General features: G+C 40.4%; 1 protein-coding gene and 1 long non-coding RNA gene across 5 annotated transcripts in view; one reads left to right on the top strand and one right to left on the bottom strand.

Annotated features, from left to right (window-relative positions):
- LOC148516577 (uncharacterized) overlaps positions 1-5,009 on the top strand; it is a 313,398-nt gene extending 308,389 nt beyond the window's left edge. Inside the window, exons 3-4 of the long non-coding RNA XR_015879405.1 lie at positions 872-1,053; positions 4,859-5,009. This is a non-coding gene — a long non-coding RNA (uncharacterized LOC148516577). The remainder of the gene's footprint in view (positions 1-871; positions 1,054-4,858) is intronic.
- On the bottom strand, positions 3,726-22,492 carry GATA2 (GATA binding protein 2). Of its 4 annotated transcripts, none has more exons than XM_088479838.1 (6): positions 22,313-22,492; positions 13,937-14,300; positions 12,020-12,574; positions 9,828-10,006; positions 6,822-6,947; positions 3,726-5,941 (listed from the first exon to the last, which is right to left on the bottom strand). In XM_088479838.1, the coding sequence occupies exons 2-6, from the start codon at positions 14,166-14,168 to the stop codon at positions 5,642-5,644; spliced, it is 1,392 nt and encodes a 463-aa protein (XP_088335964.1). In that variant the 5' UTR covers positions 14,169-14,300; positions 22,313-22,492; the 3' UTR covers positions 3,726-5,641. The 4 variants fall into 4 exon arrangements, with proteins under 4 accessions (XP_088335964.1, XP_088335965.1, XP_088335963.1 ...); XM_088479839.1 differs by lacking the exon at positions 22,313-22,492 and adding an exon at positions 19,682-19,743; XM_088479837.1 differs by lacking the exon at positions 22,313-22,492 and adding an exon at positions 14,808-14,943.
- Positions 22,493-23,071: the final 579 nt, after the last annotated feature.

Here is a 23,071-nt window from a genome sequence, read left to right as displayed (position 1 = left end):
TGTAAGCGACTGAGTAAGGTACTGTAAACTCTATTCGCTTGTGAGTGTTATAACAGCCACCTACTGTATTATTCTCACAAAGACATGCTGATATTTCTGGCATCTAGTATGTGGCTAACTATATAGGAGGTGCTATAACTCACAACCACCGCATTACAGGCAAACCACCAGTATATAACTAGTAATATATCTGCTAGTTTATAAAGTGAAACTCGGTGGCTGATTGGTTGCTTTAGCCAAACTCACTTTTACTAGTGGTGTCAAATAAAATATGAAATATTTTCAGCATGAAACTGCCCCGCTGGAGGTAAAGGTGGAAACACGTACCTGATTTCTGTAAAGTTTCTGTGATGCCCTATCTCTAAATGTCCTTCAGGATAATGTAAATAAGAAATGTTGTGTATTTGTCCTTTATTTCGAGCGGGTGGCGTTTAAAAAATCTTTTGTTGCTGTATTAGACAAAGATTCTTACATTACGCGGAGAGTGGACAAATGATTTCCATACTCGTGACAGAGCAGTTACTACAGTCTACTGTTGTCTTTTATGTTTGTCTCATTTTGGAGTCTTTCCATCAAATGTATACACATAAAACTCCCATTGTGTGCAAAAACAAAGCCTCTGTACTTAATACCACATATCTGTAGGTTTCCATATTTAAAGGCTAATTGCATTTAAGAAATTTTATATAATATATATATATATGTATATGTATATATATATGTGTGTGTGTAGAGAGAGGTTTTTTTTTGTTTTAGGGTCATTATAAAAGAATAACTTGCATACCTTTTAATTATGTTTACTTAATGTCTGCTTTCTCCTTTCTATTTTCAAATTATTTCAATTGCAATCCTCTTGAATTGCAATAAACAGGTTCCCCAAAACATGTTACTTTTCCAATACACCTATTTCCAGTAGTTTCCCGTGCTGGACCCTGGAACCCCGGTGCTGTAAGGATAATGACCTGTCGAAGTGTTTGAAGTATACCCATTGCCTGCCCTCCAAATGGTTTCATATGGAAAGAGGAATATTCACTCTATATGCATAATTAAAAGGTATTTATGTTATTATTTTACATAAATAAACTTTGTCTAAACTAGATTTATTTTTCTGAAGGTTCGCTTTTAAAGATAAAACCACTTTACTAATTAAATAGGTTATGAGGTTTATTTACAAAGTTAATTTTTAGCAAACAGAGAAGGGGATGTTTGGTTTCTCCAAAAAATAGATTTGAATTTTTTTGTTTGTTTGTTTCTCCAGCATTTTAAAATGATTTTCCAACGTCAATAAATGTTATACTAAATAACTTCTTGCTCTTAACATCTAATAAATAAAGATGTATATTTTTTCCTTTGGTATCGGACCCTATTTTTTTTTTTTTTTTTACAAATACTCAAACTAAAGAACTGTGGGGATTAAAAGCATAAAAGTGTAATTTCCTCATAAATAGACCCCATTATTTAATGAGCCCCTCCACCCAGGAAGAGCTGTATCCAGAATCTGCTGTTCAGCGCATTCCTGAAGAATTATTTTACTTTTCATAAAGTTGTTTTTATTTTTTTTAACGCTATCATTTCCAGAGAGCACAGCTTAGAGGGAACAATGTTTGTATCAATATCCACATCCACATAGAGATCTGGCATGAAGTTGGAGTTAATGGCGTTGGCGTGCTAGAATTACAGGGATTAAGGTCATTTGTTAAATGAGTGTGTAGTATAGTGATAAACTTCAGACAGGGATGTATTTGCCTCTCTGCGGAGTTAGAGCCCATGAAACCTCCAGATCGTGCTCCAATTAAGACAACCCACTAATTTGTCACAATTACAGGGGGCAATTAGGAAAACTGCGTTCTTTATTCCTTTGTAAATCCTCCAAGTGCCTCAAAACTAACGGAATGCTGGACAGTATAATTGTACGATGATTAATTAGAAAACCAGCAATTAGTGAGCCTTTTTTTTTTTTACTCCAAACCCAAACTTGGAATATTTGTTATTTTTTTAGATGTGAAGAAAATTCGTATGGATAATTTAATTATCCGACTTTCGCAAATTAGAATTCCATTGTTGGCATCCTAGCAACTGAAGAGTTAATCCTGTCCCTCCACTGCCAACCCTCACTTCATGCAGCATCATTTAGGTGTTTAGAACATGTGCCAGTTTAGAGATTCGAACCCCGCTTCTGTCATGTAGGAAGACGTGTTTCGATTCAGGGTGTGTAATGCGAGACTCATTGTTATAAAACGTTATCGAAAATGTTTCTTCTATGTGGAATGGAAGTGGTAATACACTGAGCGCTCAATTGGGGGAATACCCATCCTTTGGATCCTGCTTAACTGGTTCCACCTGGCAGCAGTTTGCTGTAAATGTCCTGACGTGTCTATTAGGCTGTTCCTCTGAACGACTCACTTATGTGTGCTGTAAGAGGTCTGATGGTCAACTTGAATATAAATGTAATTATACATACATATTACATAGATATAGACTTGGATGGATAAACAAAAACCATTGTTGGTTACTTGTTATAGTTGACTTGTATGTTGAAGATTATAAATGTGTCTGTGAGAGGAATATGTAATACATAAAAGTGTAGTACACACACACGTAGTTAAATTTCCCTCTTGTCTGCTGCTGAGGTATAGATGTCTTTAGAAAAAGATCTTTGTATAGGACCGAAATATCGATTTTCTGTATGGTGATGAGACATATATATATATATATATTACACACACACCATTTTTTTACATGCGCCTTTTTTAGGATAGCATTGCCTCACAATCCCAAACAAGACATTAAACTGTCTCTATAAAGAGTCATGCGGAATCTATTACTGTATTTAATTTACCCCTCTTTAGTTGCCTTGAGGCACACCTCACCCTACCCTTAATTGTTGCACTAATAGTAATTGAAGAGAGAGCCTGCAAGAAATAAACAACTACAATTTATTTTAGCAGAGTGTAAATGTATGATTGGAAAGGCAAAGCAATTCCTTGTGAAACTTTTATTTTTAAATATTACTTTAATAAAATTAGGCTGGTCGCGGGAATACTGCGAACATGCTCGTTCATGTTTCCAAAAACAACATGTAGTTTTGAGGTTCTGGTGGAAGAGGAGATTACAGAAGCAGCCTCTCATATTTGAAAACAGGCAAATAAATAATTAAACAAGGTTTATATATTGATAAAAGGAACTACATGAAATAAATCTGTATCAAAGATTCAATTACTGCAGAGTAGTCATCTCTGTGGACTAGTGACATTCATATACTGCACTGATTTATCATTAGCGACGAGTGAATATGTTGAAGCTTTAGTAGAAAACGCACCCTTAGAACACACTATATAGCACAGTACAAAATGTCACTGAAACAGGAGTTACACTTGCCTCTGTAATGCTGAAAAAATGTATCCCATGTAACGAGTCTCTTCAAAAAATTATAAAATCCTGAGTTCAGTTTAAGAGAATATTAGCTTTTTCCCACTTATTTTATGTCATTTAATGAATATCTGGTTTGGGGTGCCATCCAAAATTCTGAAATCTCTCCATTTTACCAAGCTGAGCAACCACTATACAAAGTCCCCTTGTGTCAACTTACAAGTTGAAAAGTGTGTATCTGTTGGCTTAAAAAAAGTGTTTTTTTTTATTAAGACAATAAAATAAATAAATTCAAAATAATTTAATTTAAGATACTACTTGTAGATATATATGCAATTAACACAATTAGGACAAAATTCCACAAAAAAAGTTTTTTTTTATTCTTAGTATTCACCTTCATTGAATAGGAGGATAGCATACACTTTTTACAGACAATATATAAACATGGTGTACAGAATCAACAATAACTTAAGGTCACTAACCAAAACAAGGTAAAAAAAAATACTGTATAATTTTATGCGGCTACCGATACAAAATAATTTATTTCCGGGCCTCAGACTTAAACTGCAGGCTGGCAAGATATTGCACTTCTCAATTTCTCTTGTATCAGTAATAATTTTCCCTGTAACCCACCCGCCCCTGTTTTAGGGGGAAAAAAAAAAAGGTACAAAATAATGTACAACTTGTACCATTAAGTATTAACCCCCTATACAGCCAGGCTATCAGAATAATGATCTTAAGGGTTTTCTGGCCACTAAAGGTTTATAGAAATTTTCAAGGACCATTGGGCCTCAATCCTGGAACCGTCCTACATAATGCAACTTTGCCCGTCCTGGTGACATTTATACTATATTCTCCGCTAATATGAGTTGGCCCTTTTGTTTGTTTTTAATTATTATTTTTTACTATTTTTTTTATTAAATTACTGCATTTTGTATTCATAATATAAATGTCATAAGAGGAATGTTTGTTACAAAAATGTTTCTTGTACATTTGCCTAAATGGGTTATTTTGCTTCCTACAACTGTACTGTATCCTCCACACTGCTTTGCCCTTTGTTTATTAATTAATATATACATAATTATGTTAATAACATAATTAACAGTAGATGTTTGGAAAGGAGCAAGCATTTAATATGTTACACTTTCACATTATAACATTATGGGGGAAGAGGACATTTGGTTTCTGCCATTTTTAAGTAATACATGTTTTCAGTTAAATGACGGGTATAGGAATAGAGAGCTAGTTTCTTCTGCAAATCTTATGTTTTTTTTCCCTTCAATGACTCATTTAATACCAGAATCAGGAGTGACTGATTAAATCTGGGTCCCATAAATACACGTGTCCTCTTTCTATATATCTCCATGATTACTCAGTGAGCTTATAACTGTGAGCGCACAACTAGAAGAAGCCATTTTGAAATGTTAAATAAATACATTTTATATATATATATATATTTGTTTTATTTATTTTTTTTATTTTTTTTTAGTGGAAAGCACATTGAATTTAAAGAAACTCTGGCACGTGCAAACAAAGAATGTCGAGGAACTTAGCCAATGAATCGGAAAAAAAAAGCCCCAGAAACCTTGGACCAGGTGCAATCACTTACAAGGAACCACATTAAATAATTTTTCAATGTTTGCTTTCATGGTTGCTTATTCCAAAACCTCTTCAACCAGTGGCCCTCCAGCAGCAGGAGGGTTAAGTTCAGGTCAAAGATGTTGCGGTGGTCTTGTCCGAGTAGGGCGGCAGAGCAAAAAAAGTCTATAGCTCACAGACCAGATGACCCCAGGACGAGGGCAGAGACCATTTGGTGGGGCGGGGGGGAATAAAAATCAGGGGCAGAAAATAAATATTTTTTTTTTCTTTTAAAATTAAGCTTTAGATTTTCACTTTATATATAAACATGTCCATTTGAAACAAATCTGCAGTACAAATCCAGCATCATCTACCACTGGGTCCTTCCAACCCACACGAGATGGATAACATATTTACAATATTCACAGTAATTTAAAAACAAAACAAAAAATCTTGCTATGTCCACCTTTACCTTCACCACGGGTTGGTCAGAAAGCAGTTTATTCCATTTCTCCAGTCCAGGGGCAGTGTTTATCTGGTTCCACCAAATAGTCCTGGTTAAGTCCAATGCGAAGGCCTATCTGATGCCACAGACGAGGTGCAAGCCAGTTCTACATTGTCTTCTTGGAGGTCCTGGGGGCGCCAACCCAGACCTTGCCCACATGCTCTATTACAGTTTCTCTAGTAGATATTTTTATCCCATTGCCGTCACCATGCTAGACGGGTGTGGGTGCCCAAAGGAGAGACTAGAGGAAGGGTGGATAGGTGTTGGTGTCTGCAAAATGTGGCCAGAATGGCTGAAAGGAGGCAAGTGCCCCATAGGACCCATGTGGCTGGCCAGTGCAGCCGCACTGAAAGGGGAGGACTTTTCCTGCATGCACTTGGAAAGTTCCTCAAAACACTCAGAGCCTTTCTTGTTTTTCTTGGACTTGTTGGACATTTTCCTATTCCTGGTCTGAATTCCTTCCTTTTTCATGGTCAGGGGTCTGTTCACCTGTAACAGAATACAAGAACATCAGTCTCGGGCTAATTTAAACCATGTACAAGACATCTGCACTCCTGCAGGATAGACATGCTCTGTCACTGCCATTTCCTGTATGTTAGACAACGCGCACTACAAATAACATTTTCCTTCTACCCAGCAAAACATTGTTTTACAGTACAAATATTTTAATATAAATTACATCCTCCTGGCATTTCTGGACGATGATTAACTAGAATCAACAAAGTGTATTTAAAATGTAGCTGTTTTTACTTGCATATAGTGGGGCAACCATTTCCTAGGCTGGACCAGCATTTGCAGTAACGCTACCTATCACTACCTAGGAGCTAGTTATATCACCAAAGCAGGAGGCACAGTGCCTCGGTGACATCACAAGTTTCAGATAGACTGAATAATGGAGAAGGTCACACACAAAATGGCCGCCTCCACTGTTAGCGACGGGTACATTTTCCAAAACATGTCAAATACATTGTTATCCATAGTAATCAGACCTCTGATTACATAGAATTTTATTAGGCGGACTAGGTATCATTTGGTTGAAGGGGGTCACTCTATATATTTTTATAATGCTTGTTTTAGGACATCTTTCTTGCGATACTCGTGTCAATGGGGCACCCAGCAGTCAAGTAGTTAAACAATCATGGAGACAAATTGGAAGAGAAGAGATGATTATACGCCCATTGTGTCTGTCTCCCTTCGGTTACTAGGGGGCTATAGAAGCCAAGCTGTTGCATTGTTAAGTTACATTGGATGTGGCATTGCTATGTTGCAGGAGGAATAGAGGGGAGACGCCCCTAGGGGGTACCTAATAGAAACCGACCTCATTGAATTCCTAGCAAGCCAAGCTTAGCAGTCTGCTGGGGCAACTTACATTGTGCAATTTGTAGTATAGTCCACATGCGTTACACACTGGGTCTCCATTTGCATTGCGTCGCCATAAGGTTGTGGTCGTCGTTTGACAGTTTGCACAACAGGTCCCTGCTCTCCGTGCGGCTGACTGTAAAGAGACATAATCAGTACAGGTCAGTATGTCCCCCAACAACAAAGCAACCTGTCCAGTGTTACCCATTTAACAAGCTAGGTCTGTTTGTATACAAATTCATTGTGGAGTACATTTACATTTTCACTGAGGGCTAGGCAATAAAGCACTTACTGGAAACATGGCAAGATAAGACCAGATACACACTAGAGCAGACCTGGCCAACCTGTGACTCTCCAGCTGTTGTGAAATTACAAGTCCCAGCATGCACTGCTACAGTTTTGCTATTAGGGAATGCTAAAACTATTGCAGGGCATGCTGGGACTTGTAGTTTCACAACAGCTGGAGAGCCACAGGTTGGCCAGGCCTGCACTAGAGCAATATCAACAGTGTCATTTTGAGGCAAATTGGAACTACATATTGTGCAGATCGCACAGTGTGTATGTTCAATTGCGCGCTACCGAGCATCGTTTAAGTCATCTTCTCGTTGGCTGTGCTGCACGGTCAATCAGAAGATATCATGAACGATATGGAGCACAAGGCGAAAGTTCCAATTTGGCCTCTGAAGACGTCACCTCTTGCCACTGATCCTAAAGATGGTTGTTCTAATGTGTACAGGAGCAACGATAAATAGTATACGATCAAACGATGCGTTAAACGGTTCCGTCGCTTGGAGGATCGCACAGTGCGTACACTCAATATCGATTCTTCTGGGAAGCAGAAAAATTGGAACGACATTGCGTCATTATGGCATTGTTCTGTTGTGTTCCCGGCTTAATCCTCAGCAGGCTTGGATGGAAGCTGTTGGTGAACTACGTGTCTCAGCATGCCTCTGATATCTGCTGTCATATAAGCTCTGACATCAAGAGGCATGTGCTGGGACTTGTAGTTGTGCAACAGCTGGAAAAGCCACCTTGGGTTAAGAATATCAATCTACAAATATGGGATATTATGTATGACATTAAAACATAGTCCCACATGGCAATAGCTCTAACGTACATTTATATGTTTCTGACCAGGCATTTTACAGTCAATTTTATAAGGGAAAATAGTGACATACTGCAGTTTTACTGGCATAAATCTGCATTACATTGGCAGCAGTGCATTTTCTGATTGCTGTCAGTGAGTCCCTCCCTGAGTCCACCCTGCAGTGGGTGCTTACACATCATGCAGTGCAATATAGATTCAGTGCAAAATTCTTATTACAACAATATCTGAGATAATGTGGAGGATGTTATTTAGTGAAAGAATGGGCTCCAAAATGTTAATGTCCTTAATAATTACTTTTTCAAGCCTCTCAACAATGCTACCACTAGGGAATTCCAGTATTCTAGGCTTGAAAGTCAATTAGACAAGACCTAATGTTCTAGCATCAAGGTGACTCACAGTAATTCCCCTCACTCCAGAGCCCCACCATAGCACCACCGCACCTCTGGACTGAAAGGGTTAATAGGTCTGATTATGCCCCTCTACACCCCACCACCAAGCTTTCCAAGAAAACACAGCCTAGCTGCAAAATATATATATATTTATATATATTATTATGATTAACCTCACAAGCATTATTTGCAAAGTATTGGACATTTCAAAACAGCCCTGCCTGCCTCGCCTAGGGTAAACTAAAGTTATTTAATGTCCGGAAACAGAGAGCCGAAGTTTCCTTATCAGCACAGTGCAGATATCCGGATAGGAAGCTTGTAGCATGAGCTCACATGGAGCCATTTACAACAAAGCAAAAAAAAAGGGCTCCTAAATACAAAGTGTAGGTGACTCCATGGAAAATGAATAGCTTATAAAAACCTAGGGATTGTCTGAGAGGGGGGGGAGAGAGAAAAATAACGAGCACAGCTCCTAGACTATACAAGTGCACTGACTCCATGGACTTACATTATGGCCGGGTGTTCCCCTGATTTATTAGGCTGATAAGGGCCAGTCTTGTTGCTATTAGACTGGTCAGGCAAAGTTTGAGCTGCGAGCAGTCTGTACACTGTGTATTGTTTTCAAGTTGATAGCATAATTGTCTTTTTAAGAACACTAATATAATTGCATCATAGGCATAACATGCATGCACTTCTAGCAGAGGTGGCAACCTGTGGCTCACCAGCTACTGTCGAACTACATGTCCCAGCATGACCTGCCAGCCAGTGCTACTGCATTAATAGATCGAAGATGCCTTGAAGTGTTAAGGGTGGGTGTTCTGCATACATTACCCCAGGGCAATAAACAGGGTGCAAGGCTGATTGGATTTACCCCTAGGGGAGAAGTGTAATTTATCTGAGTTCTTTCAGGCACTGGTACAAACCTGACGTGGCTCAGGTCTTTCTACCCCTTCCAGTCCAAAAATCAGTTACTGTACTGTATATGACCCTTCGTAAAGGGTGAGCTGAGGCACTGGCTGTAGAGCTGATGGGACAGTATATAAACAGAAGGATGTCAAGCGAGTGATGAGCGATCTGGTGTCACAACCTCTTAAGTGCTTGCTACAAAACATATACATCAATCCTGACTATCCTCTGAACTGGGACAGGATGAATCTCAACCCTATTGCAACGACTAGTACTAACCAGACCCTATAACATGACAAGTATATTGCCTAACCCAGAAGGGAAAAAAAAAATAGATCGCAAGCTCTGCTGGCAAAAGCAATTTGACTCGCCGGTGACAAACTATTGCAGATGGTATTGTTGACAATTTTTAATTGTTTTTGCAACTGATACAATTAACATAGAGAACTATTTCCGCCCTTGAGTAGATTGCAAGCTCAGCGGCCAGGAAAGTAATATGATGCTCTACACAGCGTCTTTGGGTGAAGTTTTGGGATCTGTAGCCAGAGATGGTGTTACTTTCTATGTAACAAATAATCATGAAATAGACATAGCCCCCAGAGCAGACACCTACCAGTCTTCGTTTCGGTTTAATGAGTGGTCGGTTTTGACCATTCATTTTGTGGTAGAGCCCGCAGGCGTTACACAGATAGTGCCCAGTCCCGTCTCTCCTCCAAAGTGGGGTGGCTGTAGCTCCACAGTTCACACATTCTCTCCCTTCTAAATGGAAACACGAAGAAACCGGATTTCTTTCTTTAAAAACAAATTCACAATATTTTTGCACTGTCCTTCAGACACAAATGACACATCAGAAATGCGCTAACGAGCACTAATACAGTGATATTTTATACTTTACACATGTCCTATATTTGCAGACATTTCAGATTGACTGACGTTTTTTTTTTTTTTTTTTTTACAAATGCCACTTAACAAAAAAAAAACAACAATATTATTATAAACTTGCAATATAAAATATATGTACTATGGGAAATATTTAGTAGGCAACGCATCTTTACAAAAACCCACGATTTTTTTTTATGCAGATTTTGCCTACCATATTTAAAAGTATAATAATTGTAAATTCAAAATCAGGCTTGTATTGCATTTAATATTATTTCCTTTATAAACCTGGCAGGCAAAATCTGGAAAAACAATGCAGGGTTTTAATAATCCACTGCTTTGTAAATATACCCCTTATTAAATCATAAACATTATAACCAAATAACAAACCAGAATTATTTTATTTTACTCTGGCAATATATAAATTCTGTATTATGTGTTTATTTTCCTGTACTGTTTTAACAGTTTATATAACATGTGCACGTGAAAAGAGAATTGTTACATCAGAACACTAAAATGTAATCCAATACAAAACTACACTGTTGTTTCGATCCAAATAAATTAATTTTTGTATTTGCCAATTTGTACTGTTATTTCTAATGATAATAATCGCAGTAATAGAGTAATGCAGGGTAGGTGTAATGGGGCAGATTTCACAGCGCTGTGGCTGTACATCTACAACAGGATCATTTGCCCCAGGTTATTGCTGATTCCAAAGCAGGACATGTTTTTAGGTTTCGAATTTCTGCAAAAACAGTCGATCAGTCAGGAACTTCGCCGTGTTGTCATCTACTTGTTACATTTTCTACATGCAGATTAATGTTATGAGCAAAACTCGAAGCTATTTCACTATTCCGCCCCAACAGATAATCAATGAGCTGTGGAGATCAGGCTGTTACTAGACCCGCGTTTAAATATATATTTATAGATAAATAATTCTTAGAAAGCTTAATCTATGTGCCAAGAAAGGTAATATGTTCCCTCAATTTTTTAATATGAATTTTAAGGGGGGGAATGCGTATGTGTTTGTTTTCAGAAGACAAATTGTATTTAGTCTTTGTAATAAAGAAAATGTAATCACATAAAATAAGGAAAGAAGCAGACTACATAACTCACTGCACTAGTTTATTATTGACTTTAAATATAAAATCATATATATAGTAACTTAACAGAACACAATTTTATTGGCTTTACAAATTGTATATATAGTTATCGTAGTTAATTTTCTGTAGGTATCAGAATTGATGTAAACAGCAAGCAACGAATATAATTCTGAAAGTGATAAATTTCATGTTGAAACTAAATACACCAATAAACAGGTTCTAAACAATCTGTGTGTGTGTGTGTGTGTGTGTATATATATATGTATAATACAAAACCATGTATGTTCACAGTATGTCACAGTCCAGTGTTGTACCCTCACAGGTGTAATATAATGGTAATGTATGTAATCTATTGCCCCAGTCCTGCATCTAGCCATAATCACCCACCCAAGTTCTCTATTATATGAGGTCATGTTTTGTAATGTGGCCAATTCCCCCTGCAGTGCCTTTGGCCAGCTATTGGTGTACTAATGTATACTTGCCGTGATTAGGAAATATTTACTGCTGTGTGTTATATATATCTGCTTTTATTTATTTACAGGAGACCTGTAATAAGTGGTGGAGAGGAGATGCAATTACTCCCACTCAGCATAAGAAGGACATTTTAATACAAGGATTATATTTTCGGCAAAGGTAAAATATATATATACTGTGACAGTAGAATAAATGGTATATAGAGTGATGTCTGACACAGGACAGGGCACTGATGTGTGCGGGCAGATATAGTACTGTTCCCTGTGTGTATAAGATGAGCCTGTATTGGTGATAGTGATTCCCCCTCCCATTTAGGAAGGAAGGTGCACAGCAGTAATAGGGTCCTCACCTGAACATGATCTGCTCTTGCTCCTCTGCTTTGGGGTGAAGCTGGAGACTGGGCCTCCCAGGAGGCTGCCCGGGTGGAAGAGGCCGCTGCTGTAGTCGTGTGCTGCGGGCATGTAGGAAGGGTAGGTGGGGATGGGGTGGTGGGTAGAGGACTGTGCCCCCATGCCTCCCAGGCTGCCCCTCAGCGGGCTGCCCCCCTCCATCTTCATGCTCTCGCACAGGGACACCTGGTACTTGATACTGTCCTTGTCCTCCGCCCGGGAGTTGGGGGAGGCTGCGCTGCCAGGGTCCGGGGAGACGTCCTTGGGAGGCGTCGGGGGGAAGCCGAACAGGTGCGGGCTGGAGTGAGAGGAGGTCGGGCCGCCGGAGGAGACCCCTCCCTGGTACAGAGAGCCGCCGGTAGCTGTGGGGTGCAGCGGGGTCTTGGTGAAGGGGCTGACAGTCCAGGGGTTGTGGTGGTGGGCTGCGGACAGTGCAGACTTGCCGCTCTCCAGCCAGGGCAGCCCGGGGCTGTGCAGGATGTGTGGCCGGCACATCTGGCTGCCAGTCAGGCGAGCTGTGGGCACAGGGCACGGCCATTAGACACACATGTACATATATCAGTTCTCATGTATACACAACTCTTTAACATGTCTTACATCCTACTTGTACATACATCAATTCTAATGTATACACAGCTCTCTAGTTTACATACTACATGTACATACATCAATTCTCATGTATACACAGCTCTCTAATTTACATACTACATGTACATACATCAATTCCCATGTATACACAGCTCCCTAATTTACATAATACATGTACATACTTCAATTCTCATGTATACACAGCTCTCTAATTTACACACTACATGTACATACATCAATTCTCATGTATACATCTTACACGCACATACATCATTTCTCACATATATGTACATGTAGCATGTAACCTAACGGGTACATTTCCAAAATAGAATGTACATACATTACAATGATCCCATACTGCTCAGTGACCCACTGTATATAGACATCAACCTTATAATCTAAGCATATACAATGTGACAGCTATAATATGTATTCATAGGGCACATGATCTAGACAGGGTACATTCCATGGGACGTCAAATTCTACATACATGTAAGCGTTCATACGCATCAAACCCGGGTAAATGTACATACATGTCATGCTTACACGTTTATCACATGATATATAGAGGGTATATTGGGCAATGAAGACAGAATATACAATGTGCACCTTTAGGGCAGGACCCTTGTGCTCTCATGCTACAGCTCTGGGAATATCATTTTTTCCGGCCTTACTCCCGGATTTCCAACACCACATACACAGAACAAGGGAGGCAGATCTTTACCATATAGTATAGATTTATGCCATAGAGTGAGTCTGTATCTCAGGGAGGGGATAGAAGTACTTACTGGCTGAAGTTGGTAAACTACTCTACAGAACATAGATTATGGGTTTGTGACCAGTGTTGCACGATGCGGGGACAGAGACTGCAGCACGGCCTAGACCCAGCCAGCCAGGACTGCCTCATCTCCCTGACACCAGACCAGCATAGACCCACATACTGCATGTGAGACCCGCAAAGAGCTATGTGTAACTAGCCCCTCGTTTCCTATGTACTATTGTAAGGGCCGCTGCCTGCGCTTCCTTGTATTGGGGCAATCTTCTAATTGGGATTATTACAGGGGTGCAGGATCAGGGGTCACCGCATTCAGCCAGTAGCTTCTGCAGTCCTCGTATCTGTGGAACTTATGGGAGCCCATCCTGAGAAGTGCACTCACTACTCAGCCCACTGTGCCGGCAATGTGAGGGGTCACTGGCTACAGCCACCCTGCAGAAGGAAGTATGAGTGACACTAAAGTCTGATAGGGAGCCGGGGGGGGGGGGGGGGGGGTTGGGAGGGTCTTACTTACCGTGAGCCTGGCTGTAGGAGACCCTAGCCCGGGCATGGGCAGAGTTGGCATAGTAGGGATTTCCCTGGGAGTCCAGGTGGTTGAAAAACACATCGACTTCATCAGGAGGCAAAAGCTGCGCTGGCTCCATGTAGTTGTGTGCCAGTCCCGGGTGGTGGCTCTCTGGGTGCTGCCCATTGAGCACGGCGTGGTGTGCCATCCAGCGAGGCTGGTCCGTGGCCACTTCCATCATTTCAATGTCTATTTATTCCCCAAACAATGCACCAAAAAGTCCTCAGGCTTGTGCCGCTCAGGCTCTGGTGGCGTCTGAAAGCGAAAGTGAACTCCCTTGTGTCCCCCGAAAGTAGGGATGAGCCAGCAACACCTGTAAGAGTAAAAGGCACGTTGTTACTTTCTGCAGTCCCACTATCCTGATCCACTATGGTCATATATATATACAGGCACAGCCCCGGCTCCTAACCACACAGGCTCATACACCATACACATATATACAGTAACCAGCCCCGCCTGCACAATGCGTCACACAGGCATCAGGGATACATTGTATCACTACAACGCGTATTGCTAATAAATACATTGTATCACATCAGTCATGCTAAGAATAAATACAGAATATCAGTTATAGGAAGGACACATTGTATCTCTCAGCTGTAATACCTCTACTACTAATAACATTAAATACACTCACAATAAAGCTATTAACAAATACATTGTATCTCATAACAGTATTACTAATAAATACACTGCATCACATAACATGTATTACAACTAATAATAATAAAAATACTAAACACTGCATCACATAACAGTTTTACTACTAATAATAAATAAATACATTGCTGCAACCAGCAAGGAGACTGCTAGTACTTACAGGATATTTCAGGGATCGCTATGAGTGAGGGGAGAGCAGGATCATGGGAGGTTGTTACTCATATGGCAGCCTCTCTCGCACTGGCCTCCCCTGTAACATCCCGCAGCCTCCTATGTCAGCCCTGGCGCCAGCTGGACTCCCCTTCACTAGACATGGAGTAAGGAGACGCGCACAGCTAATAACCCCCGGCCAGCCAATCAGTGAGCGTCCTCTGCAAGCTGCCGACTGCTATTGGTCACTCCCCTGAAAATCCACATTCCCTAATTCACTCCAAACATCTAAGGAGCCCATGGATGGGGGGTCAGGAGAGGGGGGTGCTTCGTTACTGGAGGGGGCCTTCATTAGTAAATCCTCTTAATGGGAGGGATTGTATACTACAAGATTTACATACACTATGCATGCTGTAAATGTTTATTGCATTTGCTTAAAAAAAATACTGATTACACACCATCATGTGTATTTGTTTACCTCCTATCTAGTTATCTCTTATCTGGATGTAATCTGTCTCATACATATCTGTATAAATATCTATGTATCTTATATCTACATTTCTCTATCATTACACAGGAGTCTTTTTTTTGTCACGTTTTAATCCGGGTTATACAATATACAGCAGGTACAAAATATATATATTTGTTTTCTAAATAAAAAAAAAAGTTTATTGTGCATGTGATCAGTGTTATTTAAATACGAATTTACAAGTGATAAACGATATAAACTTCAAAGGCTGAAGTGTTGTATTTTGATTTAAGTGTATATACTGTTAAAGCACCTTTTGAACTTTTGTGCATTGTGTTTTATGCAATCGTTTTGCGTATATTAGAACTGTGTATTGTCTGATCCATTGGCGTTATATTAGCGCTGATGTAAAAGAAGGACAATAAAGACGCATCGCTGCTACCATATATGAGCGGAATAACCGCACTCGTATCTGTACCAATTTGGATTGGCGCAAACCAGAAAATAATTCAGTCTTTCCCCCCTGTTTAGGCCACAGATGACAGTGTGTGAGTGTAAAATGTATGGATTAACACATAAATAGTAAAATAAACAATATTATTCATGTGGGGAAAGACTAGCCAGATACAAAACAAAGAAGTATTATACAATGCAAATAAAGACTTTGTAGCATCGAATCCCCCCCCCCCCCCAAACACACAACTAATTAAAGTAAAAGATGTTAATTCACCGCCCCATTAGGGTTAAACCGGAATGATGATGTGTTTGCAGACGCCGAGGCAGTAAATGGGTTAATGCTAATGGTGGGTTGTGAATACAAGTCACCCAGGGCTAGGTGAGGATCAATACAGGGTGTGTGGGGGCTGGGAGGCTGGGACACTTGCTTACTGGGTCGGACTGGACCCTTTGTTTGATTTTGTGTGTGTGTGTGTTTCACATAAATTGGGGGAGGGCGGATTTAAAGGGCTGAAAGTTAGTAATTAGGTAATAGGAGGCTGGCTTTTGATGCTGTCTCTCCAGTTTGCCAATCCAGCCATCCAGACGCCTGACCTCTGACGTCACCATTTGCTGCCAAATTCACAAGCAAATGATGTTCTCTTCTCTTTTTAATCAAAACCCCCATCAGCCTGTGTCAAGCCCTGGGAGTGTACTACTGATCTCATGCCCTGCCTGGTATTACCGCCACCTTTTACAGCCCACTTTGTACTAGTTTAGATGGAGAAATAATTTCTATTCTGACTTTTCTTTAACTAGAAATAGAAAAGTTTCAGTTTCCTGCTCTGACCTCCATCCAACGGCGTCCACCAAGGTAAGTATATCCCAAACCAACGCCAGTGCGCCCCCTTCAGTCAGTGTTGTTACAGTCGGAGGGGGGGGGGGGGGCAGAGTGCTTATAGCACCCATGATACTAGTGATTTGGTTGATTATAATTTTATGTCTACAAACAACTGTGTTCTCTGTCAGTGAGATCAGATGTTAATGTGAACTGTCAGCTCTTGGGGTGAAATTGTCTCAAGGTACCTGCCCTGCCCGTGAAGATTGTCATATTGCATAGCTCCTGGGGAGCTAGCCTGACCTGCTGGAACTTGTAGTCCCACGACACTTGGGAAGGACTCCTTTATGAGCAGTAGAAGCATGAATGTAGCCGCTTCCTCTGCACATGTCCTGCGCTGCAGAGGTTAATAGAGGCGGACAGGCTGTAGGAAACGCAGCTACAGACAGAAGTTCTGTGTTCAGGAGAAGGGGGGGGGGGGGAAACCAGAGACCTTCGGACACAAACTCTCCTCATTCTCCCTGGCTGCAGCCTGAAGAAGGACCCCTGGGCATGGCATGGGGGAGCTACTGTCTGTGGGACCAGGAGACAGAGGAGCTCCCATTACGTGTGAGTTATATTTTCTGTAACACATTTCCTACAAGGAAGACTATATTTCTGTCTATGGGGGACGCTATTATCTGTGCATCTGAGGGGTCATTGCCCCTGATTTCGCCTGGGATACAGTCTCCTGCCCTGATTAATGTGTGAGGGAATGGGTGGACGTTCTGACCCCCTGCTGGAAAACCAGTGAGTCAGTGATCAACTTTAATGCCCCACCATGAGAGTAGCATGTGTGCGACTAACTTGGCATTTCCAGCTTGTACCGCTGTTATTTAACACATGGATGACTTTAGTGCCGCAGTGCTAATTCTATCAGTGCTTAGTTTATATATCTGCTCGTGCATCTCACTATATTTGTGTTTTATACCAGGCACTGTCCCCTCAAACAGCAAAATTCACTATGGGATGTTCAGGGGATATACAAGTGGGTCAGCATCTCACCGCTGTCACCTCTGGTCACCGGATAGATATATACACACACACACACACACCCCCCCTTCCACAGGACACAATCGGGTTATACTACTGGCAGCCCCCCCAGAACTTGGATGGCCAGTGAAGTCAAACAGTGGATCAACAGCCTGGACTTGATGCCCAAACTCTGCGAATTGTTGGTCACTGTAGAATTCAGGGGTGTAAGGAGCGTGCTTCCTGGTCTAACAATAAATCCTTGTCTCTGTATTCAGTCTCAGTCTGATTATTTCTTTGCTGGGTACTATATGTGTTTAAACATATACATTTAATTTCATATATGTGATATATATGTGTGTGAGTATATATTATGTATAGATTAATGATAATATATGTGTATATAGCTATGTATGTATGTATATATATATATATATATATATATATATATATGTATATATATATATATATATATATATATATAGTGAATGAATGGCTGTACTCTCAGCATCTCCACTGATTATGTGATTGTAAACGTCCCTTTGGCCGATTTATACATAGGGCAATTCAGACTCTCTCGGTGATAGTTTGGTGATTATTACACACAGTGTTTATTCCCATGTAATCATCATGCAATAAACATGACAGTGTGGAGTGCGGCTCCCTCCTCTGTGTGTGTCACTCGGTAGAATAAAGTCACCAGTGAATGTGGATGTTGTGCCAGGTAAGTGTCAGAGCTGGGCCGGGCAGCTGCCTGATAACTGCTGCTTGGATTACATGTTTAGATTGGAATTAAAACCATCTCACTCTCAGATTTTTAACCCTTCCTTCTCCTGTGGCTCCACGGCAGGCTAGGAGCTATGGGCACCTGGGCACAGCCCTGGCATCAGATACATGCAGCTGAGAGGGCAGAGCCGGCTGTGGCTTCTCATTTCAGTCATTCACTCAACGGGACATAAAATACCTCGCACACGACCTTCTGCAGCAGCTTAGTTGGGTCTGCTGAGCCGCTTCCAGCTTCGTTCACATGGCTGGTTAAACAGCCATTCTGCCCAATTTATCTGCATGTCCCACCGGAGAGCAGCTCAGGCTGCAACTACTGGCAAATGCCCCGGTGCACCGTGTGCAAACCATGCTGGGACCCAAACAGTGCAAACGTATGGACATCATCATATAATACAGTGCAACCTCCCTGCTGGATTTTATATATATATATATATATATATATATATATCTCGATTGTGACATCGTGTAGCAATGATCCTTTTACACTGCTCCACACCTTTCACCAATAGATAGATAGATAGATAGATAGATAGATAGATAGATAGATAGATAGATAGATAGATAGATAGATAGATAGAAACAGTGTTTGTGAAATTGTATAACAATAATCTGTGCAGTGTTACATTCCACACCTTATACCAACACACACACACATGGTATGTGTGTGTGTATATATATATATGGTATATATATTGTTTGTGAAACCGTATAACAATAATCTGTGCTGCATTGCTACATTACACATCTTACACCGATATATAAATTATAAAAAGATTTTGTAAATATAATGCCGGCAGACATATACATCATTACCACTATTACATATTGTAAGCATTATAGCGCTAACATCTAATACAATAGTACACAAGCATGTGTATATTAAAATGTCCTATTTATAAAAGGTTTACATAACAATGAAGAATGCAGAATAGAGTCACAATCCACGTTTTGGAGAAATATTCGGGCTCCCTGCGTATTGGTCAGGTGTATGGGAGTTACTGTCGCAATCATACTTTTATACTGCGGGGGATTTTAGCTGAATGAGTTTTATCGCAGATGCGGCGTAATTATTGCGCGTTAATCTGCGCCCCTGTCTTTCCTTTGTGAGCGCATTCTCCAATCTGCTACAGCATAGAACCCTCATCAAGAGAGAGCCTTTCTCTGCCTCATCTCTTCCCTGTGATACCCTATTTGGTTTACAGCAGTAATCACAGGTAAGGAGAAAGCTTAAAATCATGGCATCCTCTAAAACGTGTAGAACAGCAGTATATCATGCACTAAAACAAAGGGGGCACCGCTGTGCCAGGCCTAGTACTGATGGATAGGGGTATATGGTGATACTTACTGGCTCGGAGACCCCCAGAAGAGGCTGGCTGATGCAGAGATCTTGGGGTGCCACAGGACAAGCCCTTAATTTCGCCCCAGTAGCTGCTCTCCACACAGGCGGTCTGTGCACAGAGCTCCCAGCTCCCTGACTGCACAGGTACAGCACCATAGGCACGTACTACTGGCGTCACATTGTACAGAGCCAGCCTTCCGGGTGCCTGCTGTACTGCCCATACTGGGGGCACAGCTGTGTATGATTCCCACACACTAGCTGCATGCTTTTATATGTTAGTGTGTATATATATATACTTGTGTGCAGCATTGCTGATCGCCCCTGGTTTATATATATATATATACTTGCAGCAGGGGCGATACATATTTAAGGGTGAATATATAAATTCATCTATACATACATATATATTTTCACCCATAAATATATACACCTAATACATCCACACATTTTAAATAGCTAGATACATATAAATCATTGTCAGCTCCTTATTAGATATATGATATGTATTAGATGGGTGCATTACAGAGCTTTGGGCCAACGTGCACTGCCCAGTGATCATCCCGGCACCAGACCCTCGTCCATGGAAGGTTGTGCTCTGTATTCCAGACGCTGACAACTTGCAGATACTACAGTGTATTAACCTGCAATTTGTTTGCAATTTGTCAGTCATATTATTACCACGTAGCGCAGCAGCAGGACTCTGTCCCAGGGACACTAATGTACAGGAGAGGGCTACAGCGCCGTTACTCCATCAATCTCCATCCACCGCACACACAACGCTGTCACTGCTTTAGCTTCTCTCACACACAGGTACAGTACAGCGCTGAGAATATAGCATGTAACGGATCAGGCATTACAGAGATGCGGCTGGTGGGTCTCATGGCATGGGGATAATCACACTCCGGGCTCAGGATGCTCGCCAATCACTCACCCAGATAAATCCCTTTATTCCCCCAAATCTGCCCTCAATGCAGCCACCGTCTGGGCACGTGTGTGACTGTATAACTCGCCCTAATGCCAAGTCAGGGCACAACACGCGGATCCCAGCCCTGCTATTCTCCTACACAAAACATGGATTTAAACATGCAAAGCTGTGTAATCTCCTGCACGGGACCGGGCTGTCCCTATATAGCAGGTGCTGCTAGTCTGTACCCTGCCCTCTATCACTGCACTCCGACTGACTGCAACGTGCACACTGTATACAGTATATATATATATGTGTGTGTGTGTGTGTTTGTAACATGCACACTGCAAGTCTGCGTCACTATATATATATATATATATATATATATATACATATATATATATATAAATATTTATACGTTGAAATATATTCACGCTGAAGCTTCCGCATATATTTAAAATTAATCAATAATTTATAATTAGCTATCAAATAATGCAGAATTGCAGCGTGATTTTTGGTGTGTGAATGTATATATATATATATATTATATATTTATAATGTCGACACATGAAAAATAAGCATATAGACAAAAATATAGTACGTGTAACTGTATATATCCTGCATAACTTTATCGAGCATCGTCTCACCAATACATTTTCAAAATATTGGATTATCATATTTGTTCTATAGTTTTCCGCTTCTGTTATTTTACGCAAAATATAAACCCTGATAGGTGTAACAATGTAACAACAATATTTTGGGAGTGTATTAATTGATAGATAGATAGATAGATAGATAGATAGATAGATAGATAGATAGATAGATAGATAGATAGATAATGAGACAGTTTAAAATAAGAATATCCTTGGAGATGATTATAAAACAATGAGATAGATCCCGTGTTTTGTAATTGCCTTTAATTACTATCAGCATTGCTATTCATGGTACGATTTTAAAACAGTGTCACATTTTATTGAAAAGTCTTAAATTGAAAGGATAACTTGGTAATATTTTTATAGAATAACCTTAAAAACCACTAACTCATGTGTGCGATGTACTAACTTTTAAATTCACTTTTTAAAAAAATATATTATTTTGTATACATGCGCTGACATTTGGCCGATGCAGGTATGTTAAATATTAAAGAAATCTAATATGTAAGTATGATAGAATAGGCTGGGATGTGACGGGGAAGGCACACAGAAGGGGAATGATGTGTCTTTATTTGACACTGTAGCTGCTATCTGTCACATATCATTTAGAAAGTTACCAAATATCTGTCCCTGAGGATAAACCGGCTGCAATTATACACATGGTACAGAACAGTATTCTACTGCTTGAGATATTATACACGAACCGAAATTGCTTCCAAAGCCGTAATAAAGGCATACAATAAACTTATAATAATGTGGTTGTATAAGAGTAAAACACACAAATACATAAATATATATATACACACACACACACATATATATATATATTCATACACACACAGATATATGTCTGTATGTGTGTATATGTATATTTATATATATACACACACACACATATATATTGTTATTTAGAATTGCATGCATATTTATTGGAGACTACGTGCATTTGGATTGGTATGATCATATAGATCTGTAAGGCACGTTGACCACCCATTGAGATGTATAAATATTCAGAAATACGGAAATGATTAGACAATGCCCTGCGAGTATAATACATATACTGGCTGTTTCCTGCCTTACCTTGTGTCCTTCTCTATGGCTTTACTGGGCTTAAATCTGCTCCTTGCAGGCAGAGGTGGGGTGCACGCAGCTCCCTGGACCCTCTTGTAGGGGCACAGCTCCTGGGCTGGGCAGGCTGGCACCAGACACCCGTACAAGGGATGCCAGCCTGTCTCTCTCTACCGCTGGCAGCAGTTTTTTTTATTTATTTTTTTGTAGCCTCTCTCACTTGCATTCGGGGATGGCACAGAGAAGCCTGTGTGTATTTATGTACATAATAACGCGCTCTGCCCCTAGCCCTCATTTGCATTGTTACAATATCTATACAAGCTCATCGCATTGTCTGCCTCTTGCACCTATTGTTACTGGTTGCTGTCACTGCCTACGCGACTTGACTTTGATATTTGCTGTGGATTGATATTATGTCACGCAGGAGAAGCAGGTCTGGGGGGGAGGCAATCGCAGCGCAGGCGCAACCTCTGTAAGTCTTCCGCCTGGGCAACCTGTGGCTCTGCTACTGTTGTGGGACTATTAGTTCCAGCATGCCCTGCCACACGCATAAATCCCCCAATAGGCAGAGATTCAGCGATATATGTGGTTGAGCTATATAAGTGTGTGTGTAAATATATATGCGTGTATATATATATATATATTTATATACAAAATGTTTTAATCCACCGCACTCAATCATCTGCAGTGTCTGAGGGTGATACGCCATTTAAACAAAAATATCGTGTATATAAATATATGTATATATATATATATATATACATATATTTA

This window comes from Taudactylus pleione, unplaced genomic scaffold (genome assembly GCF_031769625.1).
Source record: "Taudactylus pleione unplaced genomic scaffold, aTauple2 ptg000247l, whole genome shotgun sequence".
NCBI lineage: Eukaryota > Metazoa > Chordata > Amphibia > Anura > Myobatrachidae > Taudactylus > Taudactylus pleione.
This window is presented reverse-complemented; position numbering and strand designations above follow the sequence as displayed.